Source organism: Lissotriton vulgaris, chromosome 2_1 (genome assembly GCF_964263255.1).
Source record: "Lissotriton vulgaris chromosome 2_1, aLisVul1.2, whole genome shotgun sequence".
Taxonomy (NCBI): Eukaryota; Metazoa; Chordata; class Amphibia; order Caudata; family Salamandridae; genus Lissotriton; species Lissotriton vulgaris.
In genome coordinates, this window is record NC_141687.1 from 33663620 (window position 1) to 33686962 (window position 23343).

A 23343-nucleotide genomic window follows, 5' to 3' on the forward strand; every position below is an offset into this window, starting at 1 on the left:
GGTCTTCGTCGACGTGGTGGTAACCGTCGACGTGGTCATCGTCGACGACGCCGTCGTCGATCCGGTCTTCGTCGACGGAATCGACATCGAGGTCCTCGTCGACGCTCTCGTCGTCATCCTCGTCGTCGCTGGGTGGCTCGTCGACGACTGAGGAGACAAAATCACCTCAGATGTTTTAGAGTCCTTTTTGACCCCTGTAGAGGCCTCTACAGTCGGTTTTTTGACGGACTTGGCTACTTTAACCTGGTGGGAAGGCCCAGCCGAGCTCTCATCCAGTTTAGCCTTTTGCACCTGCAGTGCCTGCCTTTCCCTCTCCTTTACACTCACGTGAGGAGATTCGATAGGCCCTGGCTTGCCAGACCTATCAGAGGTCACACGCACAGCCTTTAAGGGGGGTTCAGTTGAAGTGTCCACAGAAGATCCGCCCCTCTTCAATGAAGTTTTCGAAGATGTTGATCTGGCATCTTCCTCATCACCAGAAATTACTTCATCCCTCCTTTCCAACTTCCTGAGCCACAGAAGCAGCCGTCCTTCACGATCACGGAGGGTTTTAACAGACATTCTCCTGCATATACTACACTTATCGACCTTATGGTCTGGGTATAGACAGTAAATACAGTCTTGATGTTGATCCTCTGTATAAAGTCGTTTTTTGCCACAAGTGGCACAAGACCTGAAAAGGCTCTTCTTTTCCTTATCAGCCATGACAAAGCTGAAAGAAATCCTCAAAGAAAAACTGTTTAAACAGTACCTCAAGTTGAAGTTAGAGCAGAGCTCTAAGGAGACTCCCTGTCACCAACGAAGCGGTAGAAAATCTGAGGCTCTGAGCTTTCTCAGGAAGGTTCTACAGGGTGAGGCTGATCTGATTGGTTGCTAAGGGGACTTTGGGTCCTTTTACATAATGACAGCAATAGGCTGCAAAAGATAATGAGGCCTAGGCCTAATTTTTTACCTTTTTTACACCTATTAGGGTGTATTTACCTAGGTATATATATATATATATATATTTTATTACCGAGGCTCCCATTCCGACGACGGGGAATGATACAAGCAATGGGAATCTATGAAAGTTCCAATACTGGAGTAACCTTGTTCACCAAGAGGACCAGACGAAGGAGTGCCTGGCTGCTTCTCAGAAACAGCATTATAGGCAAGATGACGGCTCTTTCAGCAGGAAGTGATTATTCCGGCTCCAAGCAGAGACTATAGAGGAGGAGAACAATGAAGTATGAGATCTCTGCACCTGGCTGTCATTGGCCTTGATGAAGCTGCAATTTAGGACAGACAAAACAACAGGCTCTTCCTAGAAACATCCTCACCTTACACCTCACAACTTACTCAGACCATCTACCAAACTGCAGCGATAAGAAAGAGTTTATCAGCAGCCCTTTGTTAACAAGGTCCCCCTTGAAAGTCTCAGGCGAGCCCGGTCTCGATTATCTTCTGCTGCAGATGGTGGAGGTTTCCACTCTCCAGTCTCAGGAACCGAGTCAATACATGGCCTCTATCTTAGACAGCTGTATCCCTGCTCCATCTTGTCCCATGTGAAAACAGGGATATCAAATCTGATTCACACTGGTCCCAGTACTCAGACACTACCCACAAACAGTCCAGCTAGCATACATGCTGCTCACAAACATAGCGCACAGGTACAGGGAATGTCAGCAAGAGGAGCTACATGCATCTCACACACATAGTGCCATGCAGCAGGAATGTCAGCAAGAGGAGCTACATGCATCTCACACACATAGTGCCATGCACCAGGAATGTCAGCAAGAGGAGCTACGTGCATCTCACACACATAGTGCCATGCAGCAGGAATGTCAGCAAGAGGAGCCATGTGCGTCTCACACACATAGTGCCATGCAGCAGGAATGTCAGCAATAGGAGCTACATGCATCTCACACACATAGTGCCATGCAGCAGGAATGTCAGCAAGAGGAGCTACATGCATCTCACACACATAGTGCCATGCAGCAGGAATGTCAGCAAGAGGAGCTACGTGCATCTCACACACATAGTGCCATGCAGCAGGAATGTCAGCAAGAGGAGCTATGTGCATCTCACACACATAGTGCCATGCAGCAGGAATGTCAGCAAGAGGGGGAAATGCATCTCACACACAGTGCCATGCAGCAGGAATGTCAGCAAGAGGAGCTACGTGCATCTCACACACACAGTGCCATGCAGCAGGAATGTCAGCAAGAGGAGCTACATGCATCTCACACACATAGTGCCATGCAGCAGGAATGTCAGCAAGAGGAGCTACATGCATCTCACACACATAGTGCCATGCAGCAAGAATGTCAGCAAGAGGAGCTACATGCATCTCACACACATAGTGCCATGCAGCAGGAATGTCAGCAGGAGGAGCTACGTGCATCTCACACACATAGTGCCATGCAGCAGGAATGTCAGCAGGAGGAGCTACATGTATCTCACACACATAGTGCCATGCAGCAGGAATGTCAGCAGGAGGAGCTACGTGCATCTCACACACAAAGTGCCATGCAGCAGGAACGTTAGTGCAACACAAGAACCAAACACTGGGTCACATACCAGTTTCACATGCAGTTGGGCACTCCTGGCAAGAGACATTCTTATCTCAATAGGATTCTAATAGTTAACTGCAGTCTGCACTGTACTCGGCTAACCCGGACCCCATGGTCTTTGCACATTAGTGGCAGTATTGCTTGACTGTGCCCGTCCCTATTCTTTTGGAAGCTTCACCAATGGAATCGTCAAATTTCCAGTCCCCATCCTTGAACAAAGCATTTCTATACATTCTTATTGCACTGTCCAGCTCTTACAGAGACCTTCTGATGAGTTGGTCTGCGTTGAGCTGTACTTGCCTCCCATGTTCAGAATCTGTTCCTTGTTCCTCGGCCAGTGCTGCTGCTGATTCTTTGGACCTACTTAGACTCTGGAGACCCCGTGTTGAGAGGTGAAACTATCCTGCCCGTGGCCAGAACCCTTTGCTATCTCCATGTGAAGGCAAGCGTGTAAGCGACAGTCCATATTTGTTCATTGGTGGCACTTTTCCAGCCTTTTGTCACATTCTTAGTGTATGAGTGCGGTCTTGAGACAGAAAGCCGGGACCTGGTGCGTGTGTTTTGGTAACCATTTTCTGTTACTTTTATTCTTATACTTTGCGCCGATTTATGGTGACATTCAAGTCATTTTAAAAAAAGAACTCGACAAATCTGTAGTTTTAAACTTACACTATACTTTAGTCCCCACACGCGCCGACTCGCAGTAGCGCTTTATTTTCGCCCCTTTGGCTTCACCAGACTACCCCTCTGCAGCCAATTAGGTGCTGCCTGTAGACCGGACTGGATTTGGAGCCGCCATCTTGGGTGAGGATTAGTGCGAGCAGACTAGTGCTCGGCCCCTCTCGCCATTGACAGCATAAAATGGACTCTCGAAGCAGGAAGCGCAGCGGGCGCACCAAATGAAAGCCCGTCTGCGCCTGCACAGGACTAGGGGCTATAAACCCTGCCTCACCGTCCAGCGACAGGTCAGATACATTAAGACTGACCTATTCTAAAGACAACCTTATGCTACTCAATACTAAATCCTCACATGGTCATCTTCAATGGGCCAAAGTGGAGCCCGTTAACATCATGGGCCCCTTCGGCTGTCGGATATGCAGATGGGACAGCAAACTCAGACTGCCCAAGACACAGAAATTCCCCATAACCTCGAAATCTCCTGTATTGACCTACATACAAGATCTCTCCCTAAGCACTCGATTGAAATATGGGACACCTTATATCAAATTAAACCGGATCTCGTGTTCCTTACAGAGACTTGGCTCGACACCCATAGTACTCCAGACATTGCAGCAGCACTCCTTATAGGGTATAAAATCTTAAATCTTAATAGAGCAAAAAAGAAGGGTGGAGGGGTGGCTTTGCTATTTAAAGAGAAGTTCACTGGCATCCAAGAAGTGGCTACACAAGAAAACAAACATGAAGTTATGATCTACTCAGTCCTTTTAGACACTCATTTATTGCTAGGAGGTGCAATTATTTATAACCCTCCTGGGAGTACAGTAGAATTCAGTACTCAGCTTCTTTCTCAAATTCTCCCCACTTGCCTAAAACATAAAAACATTTTAGTTTTAGGAGATTTCAATGTACATTTTGAGTCGCATACTAACACACTCACTAAGCATCTTGCAGACAACATGGAAATTCTGTAATTAACACAAATAGTCAACAAGGATACACACAGAGAGGGACATAGACTGGCCCTGATTTTTACAAACACCGAGACCACAATCATCAGCAATATTGTGCCTCTTACATGGACTGATCATTATAGGATCGAATTCAATATTAGCCTACCCATAAAGAATAGGAGACCAATGATACAGACCTCAGTTACAGCTAAAAAATTGAATAAATTTTCATTGGAGAAATTCCAACAGCACTTTCATTTTAACACTGACCTGGGATCCTCCACCGAGCAAGAAATATACCATCTACAATAAAGTATTGGGGATGCACTCGAACATTGTTCAACAAAAGTCACTAAATATAATTCTAGACGAACGGTGTCGGAGAAATGGTATGGCCCAGATCTCAAGATTCTTAAAAGAAAATGCACTACTTTGGAGCATAAATGGAGGCTAAGTAAAACTGTGAATGACAGATCCCTCTATAAAAGGGAATTGAAAGCCTATACTGCAGCCATAAGAAAAGCAAAAAAAGACTACTTTTCACGGCAGATATTAGAAAATAAGCACTACTCTAAAGAACTTTTTAAAATTGTCAGAGAACTCTGCAACCCCCCTAGTCTCACAACATGCCCGTCACCTTCTCAGGAGGGATGCAATAAAATCAGTAACTTCTTCTGTGAAAAAATAGATAAAATTTATTCATCTTTCTCCAATAATGATCAGGAATCAGCGGAGCATCACCTAGATGCAGAGTCCATTTCGCCGGCCAGCTGCTCTGTCTTCGGCCCTTTCTCAGAGGAAGAAGTAAGCAAAGTGATGTCGGAAATTAAATCTGGATCCCCACTGGATCCATGCCCACATCGCATCTTCTTACAATTAACTCCTCTAATTAGTCCAATAGTGACGCAAGTATTAAACCAGTCACTATACCGAGCGGAATTTCCGGCTATTTGGAAAACGGCAGTAGTCACCCCCTTACTGAAAAAAGTTGGTGCCGATATAAACAATCCCGCCAACTATCGGCCCATCTCACAGTTGCCATATTTTTCAAAAGTGCTGGAGAAATTGGTGAATAAACAGCTGTCCAATTTTTGGGAAATTAATAACTTACTGGACGCCTCGCAGACAGGCTTTAGGACCAAGAACAGTACTGAGACAACACTCCTGGCAGTACTGTATGACAGCAGAAGCTAGGCTGATGCAGGTAAAACGGTCGCCCTGATATTATTAGAACTATCAGCAGCATTTGATACCGTATCCCATAATGTTTTAATACGAATGTTAGCCGCGAAAGGAGTACAGGGTAAAGCCTTGACCTGGTTGAATTCTTTATTGTCTGACAGAACGCAATATGTCCGACTAGGCAATTTTACTTCCACACCCCGAAAGATCAAGTATGGTGTACCACAGGGGGCCTCACTAAGCCCAACATTATTTAATGTTTATGTATCATCGTTAGCCACGATAGGGAAGAAGTGGGGCATCAGCATCTGCTCATACGCAGATGATACGCAACTAATGATTGCCTTAAATGGTGAAGAGGACTCCAAAAACAGACTGCTCAGCTGCCTTACTGAATTATCTAGCTGGATGCACAACCACTGTCTGAAATTAAATGCCGATAAATCGGAGATCCTCGTGTTCGGCGGATCCCAACAGCTCTGGGATGATACCTGGTGGCCCAGTACCCTTGGTACACCACCTAAACCAACCCAGACTGCGAGAAATCTGGGAGTCCATATTGACAATGCATTGTCAATGAAAAACCATGTAACAAAAATTTGTGGTAAAGGCTTCGCGTTACTAAAAATGCTACGACAAGTGTTTCCCTGGATTCCCTTGGAATGTAGAAAGATCCTAATTCAATCACTACTAATGAGTAGACTTGATTACGGGAATTCCCTATTTGTTGGCATGGCGGACTATTTATTTTCAAAGCTACAGCTTGTTCAGAACGTGGCAGCAAAAGCCGTCTAACAAAAGAAAATACGACTCCGCTACGAGTTGTCTGAGAGCCTTACACTGGCTGCCAATGAGGGAAAGAGCCTCTTTTAAAATGCTGTGCATTACCTATAGAGTACTGCATAACACCGGCCCGACTATCTTAAAAAACAGAATTAACTTCTATGTACCAAATAGAAATGTCCGCTCTCAATTCACTGCAAGAGCTGTTACCACCCGAATAAAGAAGGTTAGGACGGGCGGCCGGGTCTTCTCACATTTGACTGCAAACCTGTGGAATAATTTACCAACAGATCTAAGACTTACTGATGGTTACCTTACTTTTAGAAAAAAACTTAAAACCAAACTGTTCCCTAATATTGATTAAAATTTACCATCAATCTGAGTTAGTTCTCTGTACACTGTTTAATCTTAGCGCCATGATATCCTTTTAGGATGAATGTTAGCGCTTTAAAAATACTTTTAACATTAACATTAACGTTAACATTCCGCTGGAGCCTGAGCTGTAACATTTGGCAGGTAGATGTGGGTATTGTGTGCCAGGGCGCTGTCCGCTGACTGGCAGAGATTCTAACAGACATGGGTAGGAAACAGACAAAACTTACCTGGAGGGCACAAAAGCAGCTGTGCAGATTATCCAGCCGGGGGCCATAAATGAATTCCTCATATGCGCCTCCTAGTGTCTGAAAAGAGAACATGCAATAAATGATCAGCAATGTGTGGGCATATGAGAGGTATGCAGCACCCGCGAACCATCCTCAAGGGCCAGGCAGCCTTTCCACATCCACCCTCAGGCCCGTAATAAGAAGATGTTAAGAGGAAGGTGCTTTTCACTCCTGCAGCTTTGGATGTTCTAGAGGTCAGAGGTCAGATCCAAAGACAGACAGCTCGTGCCCAGGCTGGGGTGGCCTCATTATCCTGCTACTATACACAGGCTTGTTTGTTTATACAAGGTCAAACGAAGGTTGTCAACTGCACCACAGGAGGTAACAAAGATATATGCAATTGACTCTGGGGGTTGCTGGTACAGGCAGGCAGTCTCAGTGATTAACTGTAACAAAGGGGTTTGGATGAGATGCCACAGCTATGTAACTTGCAGGCAAGACTGTCCTACATGACACCAACTACACTGTCCTACAACACACATCCCTTGTACGGGTTCCACTAGGATTTGGCAGTGCAGTGAGCCGGTTACAGGCATTGCCTTTAAATGGGGCTGATCCTGGGACTGAGAACAGGTGTCGCTAATTTAAAGGACTCAGAAAGGAAGGAAGAGTAACCTTCACTTACTCCTACCTTCAGTTAATATTCACATAGGAGCATAGAAAGGAAGAGTGACCCCTACTTACTCTGACTCCCAGTTACTTACAATTCACAAAGGACCAACAAAATGAAGGGTAACTTCTACTTAGTTGTAGGATCTGATTGCTTAGTATTCACAAAGAAGCATAGAAAGAAAGAGTAACCTCTACTTACTCCTACCTCTAGTTAGCTACTAATCACAAAGGAGCATAAAAAGGAAGTGCAAGAAGCACAGAAAGGAAGAGGAACTATTACTCAGTCTTACCTTCAGTTACTTAATATTCACAGATGAGCATAGAAAGGAAACGTAGCCTCTACTTACTCTTACCTCCTGTTACTATTCACAAAGGAGCATAGGAAGGAAGTGTAACCTCGACTTCCCACTGCCTCCAGTTACTTATATTCACAAAGAAGCATAGAAAGGAAAAGTATGCATGACTTACTCTTACCTCCTGTTACTATTCACAGAGGAGCATAGGAAGGAAGTGTAACATGAGGTAAGAGTAAGTCATGCATATTTTTCTTTTCTTTGCTTCTTTGTGAATTATAAGTAACTGGAGGTAGTGGGAAGTCGAGGTTACTATTCACAAAGAAGCATAGAAAGGAACAGTATGCATGACTTACTCTTTCCTCATGTTACTATTCACAAAGGAGCATAGGAAGGAAGTGTAACCTCGACTTTATTATTATTATTATTATTATTATTATTATTAATTTTATTAAGCGCACAGCTACCCAAAGGTTTCCCGGCGCTGCCTTTCCACTGCCTCCAGTTACTAATAATTCACAAAGAAGCATAGAAAGGAAAAGTATGCATGACTTACTCTTACCTCCTGTTACTATTCACAAAGGAGCATAGGAAGGAAGTGTAACCTCGACTTCCCACTGCCTCCAGTTACTTATATTCACAAAGAAGCATAGAAAGGAAAAGTATGCATGACTTACTCTTACCTCCTGTTACTATTCACAAAGGAGCATAGGAAGGAAGTGTAACCTCGACTTCCCTCTGCATCCAGTTACTTATAATTCACAAAGAAGCATAGAAAGGAAAAGTATGCATGACTTACTCTTACCTCCTGTTACTATTCACAAAGGAGCATAGAAAGGAAGTGTAACCTCGACTTCCCACTACCTCCAGTTACTTATATTCACAAAGAAGCATAGAAAGGAAACGTATGCATGACTTACTCTTACCTCCTGTTACTATTCACAAAGGAGCATAGGAAGGAAGTGTAACCTCGACTTTATTATTATTATTATTATTATTATTATTAATTTTATTAAGCGCACAGCTACCCAAAGGTTTCCCGGCGCTGCCTTTCCACTGCCTCCAGTTACTAATAATTCACAAAGAAGCATAGAAAGGAAAAGTATGCATGACTTACTCTTACCTCCTGTTACTATTCACAGAGGAGCATAGGAAGGAAGTGTAACCTCGACTTCCCACTACCTCCAGTTACTTATAATTCACAAAGAAGCAAAGAAAGGAAAAGTATGCATGACTTACTCTTACCTCATGTTACTATTCACAAAGGAACATAGGAAGGAAGTGTAACCTCGACTTTATTATTATTATTATTATTATTAATTTTATTAAGCGCACAGCTACCCAAAGGTTTCCCGGCTCTGCCTTTCCACTGCCTCCAGTTACTAATAATTCACAAAGAAGCATAGAAAGGAAAAGTATGCATGACTTACTCTTACCTCCTGTTACTATTCACAAAGGAGCATAGGAAGGAAGTGTAACCTCGACTTCCCACTGCCTCCAGTTACTTATATTCCAAAGAAGCATAGAAAGGTAAAGTATGCATGACTTACTCTTACCTCCTGTTACTATTCACAAAGGAGCATAGGAATGAAGTGTAACCTCGACTTCCCACTGCCTCCAGTTACTTCTAATTCACAAAGGAGCATAGAAAGGAAAAGTATGCATGACTTACTCTTACCTCCTGTTACTATTCACAAAGGAGCATAGGAAGGAAGTGTAACCTCGACTTCCCACTGCCTCCAGTTACTTATAATTCACAAAGAAGCATAGAAAGGAAAAGTATGCATGACTTACTCTTACCTCCTGTTACTATTCATAAAGGAGCATAGGAAGGAAGTGTAGCCTCGACTTCCCACTGCCTCCAGTTACTTATAATTCACAATGAAGCATAGAAATGAAAAGTATGCATGACTTACTCTTACCTCCTGTTACTATTCACAAGGGAGCATAGGAAGGAAGGGTAACCTCGACTTCCCACTGCCTCCAGTTACTTATATTCACAAAGAAGCATAGAAAGGAAAAGTATGCATGACTTACTCTTACCTCCTGTTACACTTCCTTCCTATGCTCCTCTGTGAATAGTAACAGGAGGTAAGAGTAAGTCATGCATACTTTTCCTTTCTATGCTTCTTTGTGAATATAAGTAACTTGGGGCAGTGGGAAGTCGAGGTTACACTTCCTTTCTATGCTTCTTTGAGAATAGTAACCTCGACTTCCCACTGCCTCCAGTTACTTATAATTCACAAAGACGCATGGAAAGGAAAAGTATGCATGACTTACTCTTAACTCCTGTTACTATTCACAAAGGAGCATAGGAAGGAAGTGTAACCTCGACTTCCCACTGCCTCCACTTACTTATAATTCACAAAGAAGCATAGAAAGGAAAAGTATGCATGACTTACTCTTACCTCCTGTTACTATTCACAAAGGAGCATAGGAAGGAAGTGTAAACTCGACTTCCCACTACCTCCAGTTACTTATATTCACAAAGAAGCATAGAAAGGAAAAGTATGCATGACTTACTTTTACCTCCAGTTACTATTCACAAAGGAGCATAGGAAGGAAGTGTAACCTCGACTTCCCACTGCCTCCAGTTACTTATAATTCACAAAGAAGCATAGAAAGGAACAGTATGCATGACTTACTCTTACCTCCTGTTACTATTCACAAAGGAGCATAGGAAGGAAGGGTAACCTCGACTTCCCACTGCCTCCAGTTACTTATAATTCACAAAGAAGCAAAGAAAGGAAAAGTATGCATGACTTACTCTTACCTCCTGTTACTATTCACAAAGGAGCATAGGAAGGAAGTGTAAACTCGACTTCCCACTACCTCCAGTTACTTATATTCACAAAGAAGCATAGAAAGGAAAAGTATGCATGACTTACTTTTACCTCCAGTTACTATTCACAAAGGAGCATAGGAAGGAAGTGTAACCTCGACTTCCCACTGCCTCCAGTTACTTATAATTCACAAAGAAGCATAGAAAGGAACAGTATGCATGACTTACTCTTACCTCCTGTTACTATTCACAAAGGAGCATAGGAAGGAAGGGTAACCTCGACTTCCCACTGCCTCCAGTTACTTATAATTCACAAAGAAGCAAAGAAAGGAAAAGTATGCATGACTTACTCTTACCTCCTGTTACTATTCACAAAGGAGCATAGGAAGGAAGGGTAACCTCGACTTCCCACTGCCTCCAGTTACTTATAATTCACAAAGAAGCATAGAAAGGAACAGTATGCATGACTTACTCTTACCTCCTGTTACTATTCACAAAGGAGCATAGGAAGGAAGTGTAACCTAGACTTCCCACTGCCTCCAGTTACTTATAATTCACAAAGAAGCATAGAAAGGAAAAGTATGCATGACTTACTCTTACCTCCTGTTACTATTCACAAAGGAGCATAGGAAGGAAGTGTAACCTCGACTTCCCACTGCCTCCAGTTACTTATAATTCACAAAGAAGCATAGAAAGGAAACGTATGCATGACTTACTCTTACCTCCTGTTACTATTCACAAGGGAGCATAGGAAGGAAGGGTAACCTCGACTTCCCACTGCCTCCAGTTACTTATAATTCACAAAGAAGCATAGAAAGGAACAGTATGCATGACTTACTCTTACCTCCTGTTACTATTCACAAGGGAGCATAGGAAGGAAGGGTAACCTCGACTTCCCACTGCCTCCAGTTACTTATAATTCACAAAGAAGCAAAGAAAGGAAAAGTATGCATGACTTACTCTTACCTCCTGTTACTATTCACAAAGGAGCATAGAAAGGAAGTGTAACCTCGACTTCCCACTGCCTCTAGTTACTTATAATTCACAAAGAAGCATAGAAAGGAACAGTATGCATGACTTACTCTTACCTCCTGTTACTATTCACAAAGGAGCATAGGAAGGAAGTGTAACCTCGACTTCCCACTGCCTCCAGTTACTTATAATTCACAAAGAAGCATAGAAAGGAAAAGTATGCATGACTTACTCTTACCTCCTGTTACTATTCACAAAGGAGCATAGGAAGGAAGTGTAACCTCGACTTCCCACTGCCTGCAGTTACTTATAATTCACAAAGAAGCATAGAAAGGAAACGTATGCATGACTTACTCTTACCTCCTGTTACTATTCACAAGGGAGCATAGGAAGGAAGGGTAACCTCGACTTCCCACTGCCTCCAGTTACTTATAATTCACAAAGAAGCATAGAAAGGAAAAGTATGCATGACTTACTCTTACCTCCTGTTACTATTCACGAAGGAGCATAGAAAGGAAGTGTAACCTCGACTTCCCACTGCCTCCAGTTACTTATAATTCACAAAGAAGCATAGAAAGGAAAAGTATGCATGACTTACTCTTACCTCCTGTTACTATTCACAAAGGAGCATAGGAAGGAAGTGTAACCTCGACTTTATTATTATTATTATTAATTTTATTAAGCGCACAGCTACCCAAAGGTTTCCCGGCGCTGCCTTTCCACTGCCTCCAGTTACTAATAATTCACAAAGAAGCATAGAAAGGAAAAGTATGCATGACTTACTCTTACCTCCTGTTACTATTCACAAAGGAGCATAGGAAGGAAGTGTAACCTCGACTTCCCACTGCCTCTAGTTACTTATAATTCACAAAGAAGCATAGAAAGGAAAAGTATGCATGACTTACTCTTACCTCCTGTTACTATTCACAAAGGAGCATAGGAAGGAAGTGTAACCTCGACTTCCCACTACCTCCAGTTACTTATAATTCACAAAGAAGCAAAGAAAGGAAAAGTATGCATGACTTACTCTTACCTCATGTTACTATTCACAAAGGAGCATAGGAAGGAAGTGTAACCTCGACTTTATTATTATTATTATTAATTTTATTAAGCGCACAGCTACCCAAAGGTTTCCCGGCGCTGCCTTTCCACTGCCTCCAGTTACTAATAATTCACAAAGAAGCATAGAAAGGAAAAGTATGCATGACTTACTCTTACCTCCTGTTACTATTCACAAAGGAGCATAGGAAGGAAGTGTAACCTAGACGTTATTATTATTATTAATTTTATTAAGCGCACAGCTACCCAACGGTTTCCGGCGGCACTGCCTCCAGTTACTAATAATTCACAAAGAAGCATAGAAAGGAAAAGTATGCATGACTTACTCTTACCTCCTGTTACTATTCACAAAGGAGCATGGGAAGGAAGTGTAACCTCGACTTCCCACTACCTCCAGTTACTTATAATTCACAAAGAAGCATAGAAAGGAAAAGTATGCATGACTTACTCTTACCTCCTGTTACTATTCACAAAGGAGCATAGGAAGGAAGTGTAACCTCGACTTCCCACTACCTCCAGTTACTTATAATTCACAAAGAAGCAAAGAAAGGAAAAGTATGCATGACTTACTCTTACCTCCTGTTACTATTCACAAAGGAGCATAGGAAGGAAGTGTAACCTCGACTTCCCACTGCCTCCAGTTACTTATAATTCACAAAGAAGCATAGAAAGGAAAAGTATGCATGACTTACTCTTACCTCCTGTTACTATTCACAAAGGAGCATAGGAAGGAAGTGTAACCTCGACTTCCCACTACCTCCAGTTACTTATAATTCACAAAGAAGCAAAGAAAGCAAAAGTATGCATGACTTACTCTTACCTCCTGGTACTATTCACAAAGGAGCATAGGAAGGAAGTGTAACCTCCACTTCCCACTGCCTCCAGTTACTTATAATTCACAAAGAAGCATAGAAAGGAAAAGTATGCATGACTTACTCTTACCTCCTGTTACTATTCACAAAGGAGCATAGGAAGGAAGTGTAACCTCGACTTCCCACTATCTCCAGTTACTTATATTCACAAAGAAGCATAGAAAGGAAATGTATGCATGACTTACTCTTACCTCATGTTACTATTCACAAAGGAGCATAGGAAGGAAGTGTAACCCTAGACTTTATTATTATTATTATTAATTTTATTAAGCGCACAGCTACCCAAAGGTTTCCCGGCGCTGCCTTCCCACTGCCTCCAGTTACTAATAATTCACAAAGAAGCATAGAAAGGAAAAGTATGCATGACTTACTCTTACCTCCTGTTACTATTCACAAAGGAGCATGGGAAGGAAGTGTAACCTCGACTTCCCACTACCTCCAGTTACTTATAATTCACAAAGAAGCAAAGAAAAGAAAAATATGCATGACTTACTCTTACCTCATGTTACACTTCCTTCCTATGATCCTCTGTGAATAGTAACAGGAGGTAAGAGTAAGTCATGCATACTTTTCCTTTCTATGCTTCTTTGTGAATATAAGTAACTGGAGGCAGTGGGAAGTCGAGGTTACACTTCCTTCCTATGCTCCTTTGTGAATAGTAACAGGAGGTAAGAGTAAGTCATGCATACTTTTCCTTTCTATGCTTCTTTGTGAATAGTAACCTCGACTTCCCACTGCCTCCAGTTACTTATAATTCACAAAGAAGCAAAGAAAGGAAAAGTATGCATGACTTACTCTTACCTCCCGTTACTATTCACAAAGGAGCATAGGAAGGAAGTGTAACCTCGACTTTATTATTATTATTATTAATTTTATTAAGCGCACAGCTACCCAAAGGTTTCCCGGCGCTGCCTTTCCACTGCCTCCAGTTACTAATAATTCACAAAGAAGCATAGAAAGGAAAAGTATGCATGACTTACTCTTACCTCCTGTTACTATTCACAAAGGAGCATAGGAAGGAAGTGTAACCTCGACTTCCCACTGCCTCCAGTTACTTATATTCACAAAGAAGCATAGAAAGGAAAAGTATGCATGACTTACTCTTACCTCCTGTTACTATTCACAAAGGAGCTTAGGAAGGAAGTGTAACCTCGACTTCCCACTGCCTCCAGTTACTTATAATTCACAAAGAAGCATAGAAAGGAAAAGTATGCATGACTTACTCTTACCTCCTGTTACTATTCACAAAGGAGCATAGGAAGGAAGTGTAACCTCGACTTCCCTCTGCCTCCAGTTACTTATAATTCACAAAGAAGCACAGAAAGGAAAAGTATGCATGACTTACTCTTACCTCCTGTTACTATTCACAAAGGAGCATAGGAAGGAAGTGTAACCTCGACTTCCCACTACCTCCAGTTACTTATATTCACAAAGAAGCAAAGAAAGGAAAAGTATGCATGACTTACTCTTACCTCATATTACTATTCACAAAGGAGCATAGGAAGGAAGTGTAACCTAGACTTTATTATTATTATTAATTTTATTAAGCGCACAGCTACCCAACGGTTTCCCGGCACTGCCTTCCCACTGCCTCCAGTTACTAATAATTCACAAAGAAGCATAGAAAGGAAAAGTATGCATGACTTACTCTTACCTCCTGTTACTATTCACAAAGGAGCATGGGAAGGAAGTGTAACCTCGACTTCCCACTGCCTCCAGTTACTTATAATTCACAAAGAAGCATAGAAAGGAAAAGTATGCATGACTTACTCTTACCTCTTGGTACTATTCACAAAGGAGCATAGGAAGGAAGTGTAACCTCCACTTCCCACTGCCTCCAGTTACTTATAATTCACAAAGAAGCATAGAAAGGAAAAGTATGCATGACTTACTCTTACCTCCTGTTACTATTCACAAAGGAGCATGGGAAGGAAGTGTAACCTCGACTTCCCACTGCCTCCAGTTACTTATAATTCACAAAGAAGCATAGAAAGCAAAAGTATGCATGACTTACTCTTACCTCTTGGTACTATTCACAAAGGAGCATAGGAAGGAAGTGTAACCTCCACTTCCCACTGCCTCCAGTTACTTATAATTCACAAAGAAGCATAGAAAGGAAAAGTATGCATGACTTACTCTTACCTCCTGTTACTATTCACAAGGGAGCATAGGAAGGAAGTGTAACCTCGACTTCCCACTACCTCCAGTTACTTATATTCACAAAGAAGCATAGAAAGGAAATGTATGCATGACTTACTCTTACCTCATGTTACTATTCACAAAGGAGCATAGGAAGGAAGTGTAACCTAGACTTTATTATTATTATTATTAATTTTATTAAGCGCACAGCTACCCAAAGGTTTCCCGGCGCTGCCTTCCCACTGCCTCCAGTTATTAATAATTCACAAAGAAGCATAGAAAGGAAAAGTATGCATGACTTACTCTTACCTCCTGTTACTATTCACAAAGGAGCATAGGAAGGAAGTGTAACCTCGACTTCCCACTACCTCCAGTTACTTATAATTCACAAAGAAGCAAAGAAAGCAAAAGTATGCATGACTTACTCTTACCTCCTGTTACTATTCACAAAGGAGCATAGGAAGGAAGTGTAACCTCGACTTTATTATTATTATTATTAATTTTATTAAGCGCACAGCTACCCAAAGGTTTCCCGGCGCTGCCTTTCCACTGCCTCCAGTTACTAATAATTCACAAAGAAGCATAGAAAGGAAAAGTATGCATGACTTACTCTTACCTCCTGTTACTATTCACAAAGGAGCATAGGAAGGAAGTGTAACCTCGACTTCCCACTACCTCCAGTTATTTATAATTAGGGCTCCCGGTTTTATGGTATTTATTTTTTGGCCATTTCCGGTTTATTTATCCATATTTATTTTTGGGGCATTTTTTCTGTATTTATCCACCTTTATTTTTGCCACACGCAAAAGACGCAGCTACAGCTAGTATTTTTGTGCATTTATTTAAATTGACAATGCACACCTGCGCCCGGTTGGTATTGGTCAACCCAATACATTCATCTGTTCGATTTCACTCAAAAGACAGGGAAGACGCAGAGTGATTGTCAGATTCTGAGAACTCACTGATTAAGGCACATTTTGAGGAACTTAGAGATAAAAGGCCTTATGTACTAACCCTATGCAAGTGCCCACAGAAGCACCCACAATATCTCATAGGGGAAGCTCAACTGGAACTGGAATATTTTGCAAGCAGGCAGCCTAAGTAACATAACGTCTATTTGTGAAGTGGGCCAACCCAGATTTGAACCTGTAACCACAAGAACAACAGCATGCCCCTACAGTGACCACATTAGTCCACTAAGCCACCAGACCTAACACGTATGATTGAAAAAGCACCCCTCCTACTCAAGTTTAGATGCACATTCCAAGCACTGTTAAAGTGCATGAAAAATAGGGCAGCATGAGGACCCAGAATGAGTAAATGATGGTAGGAAGTTAGAGAGACAGTAGCTGTAAGGTTTCAGTGTAGTACCCACCGTTCTCTTTTCTACTGCTCTTCTTGTCCACTATGCTCTATTCTTGTGCTACCTCCTTGCTGTGTCCCTCTTGCTCTCTCTCTGTTTTGCAGTCTCTCTTTGTATCTCTGTTAACTTCCTCCCTGTAATCTCTACTGATTTACAACTTAGTACTCGCACTACAGTCAAGTATAAAATACAGCTTTAGCATAAGCTTGGAGAACAATCGAGGGAAGGGACGTCACGTAATGCTTAATGTTTGTTTAATGTCAGGTTGACTAGAAATGTATAAATGTAGTTGTGCATTTATCTGAACGACTGAATCTAAAAACACAAATCATGCTCATCCCTGGCTGCAGCAGGATGATGTTTAAACCTACAAAAGCAGGTCTCTCTAAGGGGGAAACAAAACATAAAGGTGAATATTATAGGCTGCAATTCTCGGGCACAGTTACTTAAATACTGGCTTTATTCTCTTCCCAAACCAACTTTATGCCCGATGGTCACCTAGCCACTTCAAGAGGATTTTGGTGAAGCTCGCAGAGTGCAAGGAATGGATGGCCTTCACAGTGTGCACAATAAAACTAAAGAAAAGCATGCACACGAAAATATACGTCAGCTCCATAAATTTTAAAAAGACGAAAATCGGATTAAAGGCAATGGTTGTGGAAGTGATGTTAAACTTCTGGTGAGGGGGTTCATACAACGCTAATCGATTGAATGCTCAAGTTTCCTCTATCCATTGCATGCTGCTCCTCGCTCAAACCCATTCTTCAACAGAGGTGTCCTGTCGTGCAAACTGATGCACCCCAGCTGGGCCGGCCTTCAGTGTGTATGGAGGAGAGATAATGTCTATTGGCAAGCAGTGGGTACACTTTGAAAATCCTCCCACAATGCATCTCACAGCAGTGCACCCTCTCCCAGTCCTTATCTGGAGGGAGCGTTCCTTGCTGAAAAGTACAGGGATGTCAAAGTCACGTCACAAGTTGTTACCCTCCCAAGTCCAACTCAACCTTTCATCCTTCCAAGGTAAGTAAATTCAGTCCCATTAAGTTGGTTGGCAGTAATTTACATTTATTAGTACAGCAGAAACGTGATGTTTAGGAAAGACAGAGTGTGCCTAAATAGACACAGTCAGAAGATAACCTAAAGTGTATTTCATACTCTTACCATAGGAACTGCTCGAGATAGGCCAGGAAAGAAAATTAGCTTCAGGGCCGAGCAAAACCACGTGACTGGGAGAAACGGGTCTTGATGGCTCTGGCATGGGTCTAAGTAAACCACTGTTACACTCACTATCTCAATTGATAGGCTGGGAGTCTGTGTTGTTTCGTTTTCTTGATGGCTTTGTGATTATACTATCGCCGTTGGGCTGGTAAAGAATTAAAATATTGCTATTGAAATACACAACGCTAGAAATTGTCACCGAAGAGAGGCTTTGAGCCCAGGCCCCCTATGCCAATATTCTGATCGGCGCATGGTGCTGTCTGTGTGGATTAAGGTCATGCTACAGCGGCACTTCCGTCGTCTTGCTCCAGCCTCGTCAGTGTCGCTAAGAGCTCGTTTCGGTCTCATTTGGTTTTAATCCTACACTATCATACTGTGGGCATTGTTTTTAACACTGCATTAACCCCTTTCCCTCCCTCACCGTCTCCCCCTGCTGGCACACATTAACAAAATCATCCTCAGCATAAGGAAGCTAATGATCTAAGCGATTGGTGCTCTGCGTGTACTAAGGGAGGTCTGGCGATGTTTGTATTCAGGGTGCAGTCCCTGCTCAGGCAAGGAGTGACCTGTGACCGCCAAAGGGACCCCCTGCTGCCTCTTATGTTTTTTTAGCATCGGCACCAAATTTCCATCTGCACAGGGTGCTATCTTAAAGGCCGCTCTGAGCCCCCAAGCAGAAGCCTCCATCCGCCCCCCCTCCCCAGATTGTTAACACTCGGGCTCACTAGGCAGCAATCAATCATGGAATGGCGCAACATCGCGCCCTTTCCCTCCATCCCAAAACTGTTTTTTTAAAAATTTGTATGTTTAATCAAAAATCGAAGCACTGCACTGTGAAGACGACAACAACCCCCCACCCCCCCCACCCACATGACGGCGGAGGATACGATCCCCTGCTGGTGCCTTTAAATGAATTTCGGCATGCAAAGGACACTGCATACAGCAGCAGCGCAGCAACATTTGCTAGTGTTTTGCCGTTTCTATATATAAATACAGACAAAGGAAATATAGATTTCCGTCTGTATTTATATGTAAATATCCGTAAAAACGGAAAACCGGGAGCCCTACTTATAATTCACAAAGAAGCAAAGAAAGGAAAAATATGCATGACTTACTCTTACCTCATGTTACTATTCGCAAAGAGCATAGGAAGGAAGTGTAACCTCGACTTCCCACTGCCTCCAGTTACTTATAATTCACAAAGAAGCATAGAAAGGAACAGTATGCATGACTTACTCTTACCTCCTGTTACTATTCACAAAGGAGCATAGGAAGGAAGTGTAACGTCGACTTCCCTCTGCCTCCAGTTACTTATAATTCACAAAGAAGCATAGAAAGGTAAAGTATGCATGACTTACTCTTACCTCCTGTTACTATTCACAAAGGAGCATAGGAAGGAAGGGTAACCTCGACTTCCCACTGCCTCCAGTTACTAATAATTCACAAAGAAGCATAGAAAGGAAAAGTATGCATGACTTACTCTTACCTCCTGTTACTATTCACAAAGGAGCATAGGAAGGAAGTGTAACCTCGACTTCCCACTGCCTCCAGTTACTTATAATTCACAAAGAAGCATAGAAAGGAAAAGTATGCATGACTTACTCTTACCTCCTGTTACTATTCACAAAGGAGCATAGGAAGGAAGTGTAACCTCGACTTTATTATTATTATTATTATTATTATTATTAATTTTATTAAGCGCACAGCTACCCAAAGGTTTCCCGGCGCTGCCTTTCCACTGCCTCCAGTTACTAATAATTCACAAAGAAGCATAGAAAGGAAAAGTATGCATGACTTACTCTTACCTCCTGTTACTATTCACAAAGGAGCATAGGAAGGAAGTGTAACCTCGACTTCCCACTACCTCCAGTTACTTATAATTCACAAAGAAGCATAGAAAGGAAAAGTATGCATGACTTACTCTTACCTCATGTTACTATTCACAAAGGAACATAGGAAGGAAGTGTAACCTCGACTTTATTATTATTATTATTATTATTAATTTTATTAAGCGCACAGCTACCCAAAGGTTTCCCGGCTCTGCCTTTCCACTGCCTCCAGTTACTAATAATTCACAAAGAAGCATAGAAAGGAAAAGTATGCATGACTTACTCTTACCTCCTGTTACTATTCACAAAGGAGCATAGGAAGGAAGTGTAACCTCGACTTCCCTCTGCATCCAGTTACTTATAATTCACAAAGAAGCATAGAAAGGAAAAGTATGCATGACTTACTCTTACCTCCTGTTACTATTCACAAAGGAGCATAGAAAGGAAGTGTAACCTCGACTTCCCACTACCTCCAGTTACTTATATTCACAAAGAAGCATAGAAAGGAAACGTATGCATGACTTACTCTTACCTCCTGTTACTATTCACAAAGGAGCATAGGAAGGAAGTGTAACCTCGACTTCCCACTGCCTCCAGTTACTTATAATTCACAAAGAAGCATAGAAAGGAAAAGTATGCATGACTTACTCTTACCTCCTGTTACTATTCACAAAGGAGCATAGGAAGGAAGTGTAACCTCGACTTCCCACTACCTCCAGTTACTTATAATTCACAAAGAAGCATAGAAAGGAAAAGTATGCATGACTTACTCTTACCTCCTGTTACTATTCACAAGGGAGCATAGGAAGGAAGTGTAACCTCGACTTTATTATTATTATTATTATTATTATTAATTTTATTAAGCGCACAGCTACCCAAAGGTTTCCCGGGGCTGCCTTTCCACTACCTCCAGTTACTTATAATTCACAAAGAAGCATAGAAAGGAAAAGTATGCATGACTTACTCTTACCTCCTGTTACTATTCACAAAGGAGCATAGGAAGGAAGTGTAACCTAGACTTCCCACTGCCTCCAGTTACTTATAATTCACAAAGAAGCATAGAAAGGAAAAGTATGCATGACTTACTCTTACCTCCTGTTACTATTCACAAAGGAGCATAGGAAGGAAGTGTAACCTAGACTTTATTATTATTATTATTAATTTTATTAAGCGCACAGCTACCCAAAGGTTTCCCGGCGCTGCCTTTCCACTGCCTCCAGTTACTAATAATTCACAAAGAAGCATAGAAAGGAAAAGTATGCATGACTTACTCTTACCTCCTGTTACTATTCACAAAGGAGCATAGGAAGGAAGTGTAACCTCGACTTCCCACTACCTCCAGTTACTTATAATTCACAAAGAAGCAAAGAAAGGAAAAGTATGCATGACTTACTCTTACCTCCTGTTACTATTCACAAAGGAACATAGGAAGGAAGTGTAACCTCGACTTTATTATTATTATTATTATTATTAATTTTATTAAGCGCACAGCTACCCAAAGGTTTCCCGGCTCTGCCTTTCCACTGCCTCCAGTTACTAATAATTCACAAAGAAGCATAGAAAGGAAATGTATGCATGACTTACTCTTACCTCCTGTTACTATTCACAAAGGAGCATAGGAAGGAAGTGTAACCTCGACTTCCCACTACCTCCAGTTACTTATAATTCACAAAGAAGCAAAGAAAGGAAAAGTATGCATGACTTACTCTTACCTCCTGTTACTATTCACAAAGGAGCATAGGAAGGAAGTGTAACCTCGACTTCCCACTGCCTCCAGTTACTTATAATTCACAAAGAAGCAAAGAAAGGAAAAGTATGCATGACTTACTCTTACCTCCTGTTACTATTCACAAAGGAGCATAGGAAGGAAGGGTAACCTCGACTTTCCACTGCCTCCAGTTACTTATAATTCACAAAGAAGCATAGAAAGGAAAAGTATGCATGACTTACTCTTACCTCCTGTTACTATTCACAAAGGAACATAGGAAGGAAGTGTAACCTCGACTTTATTATTATTATTATTATTATTAATTTTATTAAGCGCACAGCTACCCAAAGGTTTCCCGGCTCTGCCTTTCCACTGCCTCCAGTTACTAATAATTCACAAAGAAGCATAGAAAGGAAAAGTATGCATGACTTACTCTTACCTCCTGTTACTATTCACAAAGGAGCATAGGAAGGAAGTGTAACCTCGACTTCCCACTGCCTCCAGTTACTTATAATTCACAAAGAAGCATAGAAAGGAAAAGTATGCATGACTTACTCTTACCTCCTGTTACTATTCACAAAGGAGCATAGGAAGGAAGTGTAGCCTCGACTTCCCACTGCCTCCAGTTACTTATATTCACAAAGAAGCATAGAAAGGAAAAGTATGCATGACTTACTCTTACCTCCTGTTACACTTCCTTCCTATGCTCCTCTGTGAATAGTAACAGGAGTTGAATTGAATTTGAATTTGAAGGAACTTGTATAGCGCTCGTACACCTGGCGGTTTCTTGGCGCTCACTGGTAACAGCTACTCGGTGGGTCGGAAAAGGGGAACGGTGAAGATTTCAGGATGGGAAGGCTTGGGTAAAAAGGAAGGTCTTGAGATCTCTGCGGAAGAGGGGGTATTGAGTGCAGGTTCTGAGGGATAGTGGGAGAGAGTTCCAAAAAGCTGGGCCCGTGGTAGCAAATTTGGAGCCACCCCATTTCTTCCGTTTGTAGCGGGGAACCACGAGAAGGTGGTGGGAGGAGGATCGGAGGTCTCGTGAGGGAGTATAGGATTGAATAGCCGAGTTAATGAAGGAAGGGGCAGAGCCTGTCCTGGCTTTAAAGATGGTGCAGCCGAGCTTGAATAAGACGCGCTGCCGGACAGGGAGCCAATGGAGGGAAAGGAGAAAAGGAGTTACATGGTGAGATTTAGAGAGGTTAAAAACCAGCCGAGCGGCCTGATTTTGAACCAGCTGGAGGCGCCTCATGAGGTAGTCAGGCATGCCATGGTAGAGGACATTGCCATAATCCAGGCGAGATGTCACCATGGCCAGTAGAATTAGTTTGAGCGCGTTTGGGGCGAAAAACCGTGAGACTCTGCGGATAGTCCTGAGTGAGAGAAAGGCTGAGGAAACCACAGCAGAGACTTGGGAGTGTAGGGAGAGTTGGTTATTGATTTTGAAACCAAGGTTTTGACAGAGGATACAGGAGTGGGTGGGGGACCTAATGATGGGGGCCAGAAGGAGGGGGACCAGGGACTGGAGCAACCACCTGTCAACACCAACTCCGTTTTATTGGGGTTGAGTTTCAGGAGGTAAGAGTAAGTCATGCATACTTTTCCTTTCTATGCTTCTTTGTGAATAGTAACCTCGACTTCCCACTGCCTCCAGTTACTTATAATTCACAAAGAAGCATAGAAAGG

The 23343-nt window shown here is 42.3% G+C and overlaps 1 protein-coding gene across 2 annotated transcripts in view; it reads right to left on the reverse strand.

Moving 5' to 3' along the window:
* Window positions 1-23343, reverse strand: part of DNPEP (aspartyl aminopeptidase) — a 381605-nt gene that overhangs the window by 97927 nt on the left and 260335 nt on the right. For both annotated transcript variants that reach the window (XM_086954396.1, XM_086954397.1), the window contains exon 9: window positions 6751-6828. In XM_086954396.1, coding sequence (XP_086810522.1) covers window positions 6751-6828 — 78 coding nt within the window. The remainder of the gene's footprint in view (window positions 1-6750; window positions 6829-23343) is intronic.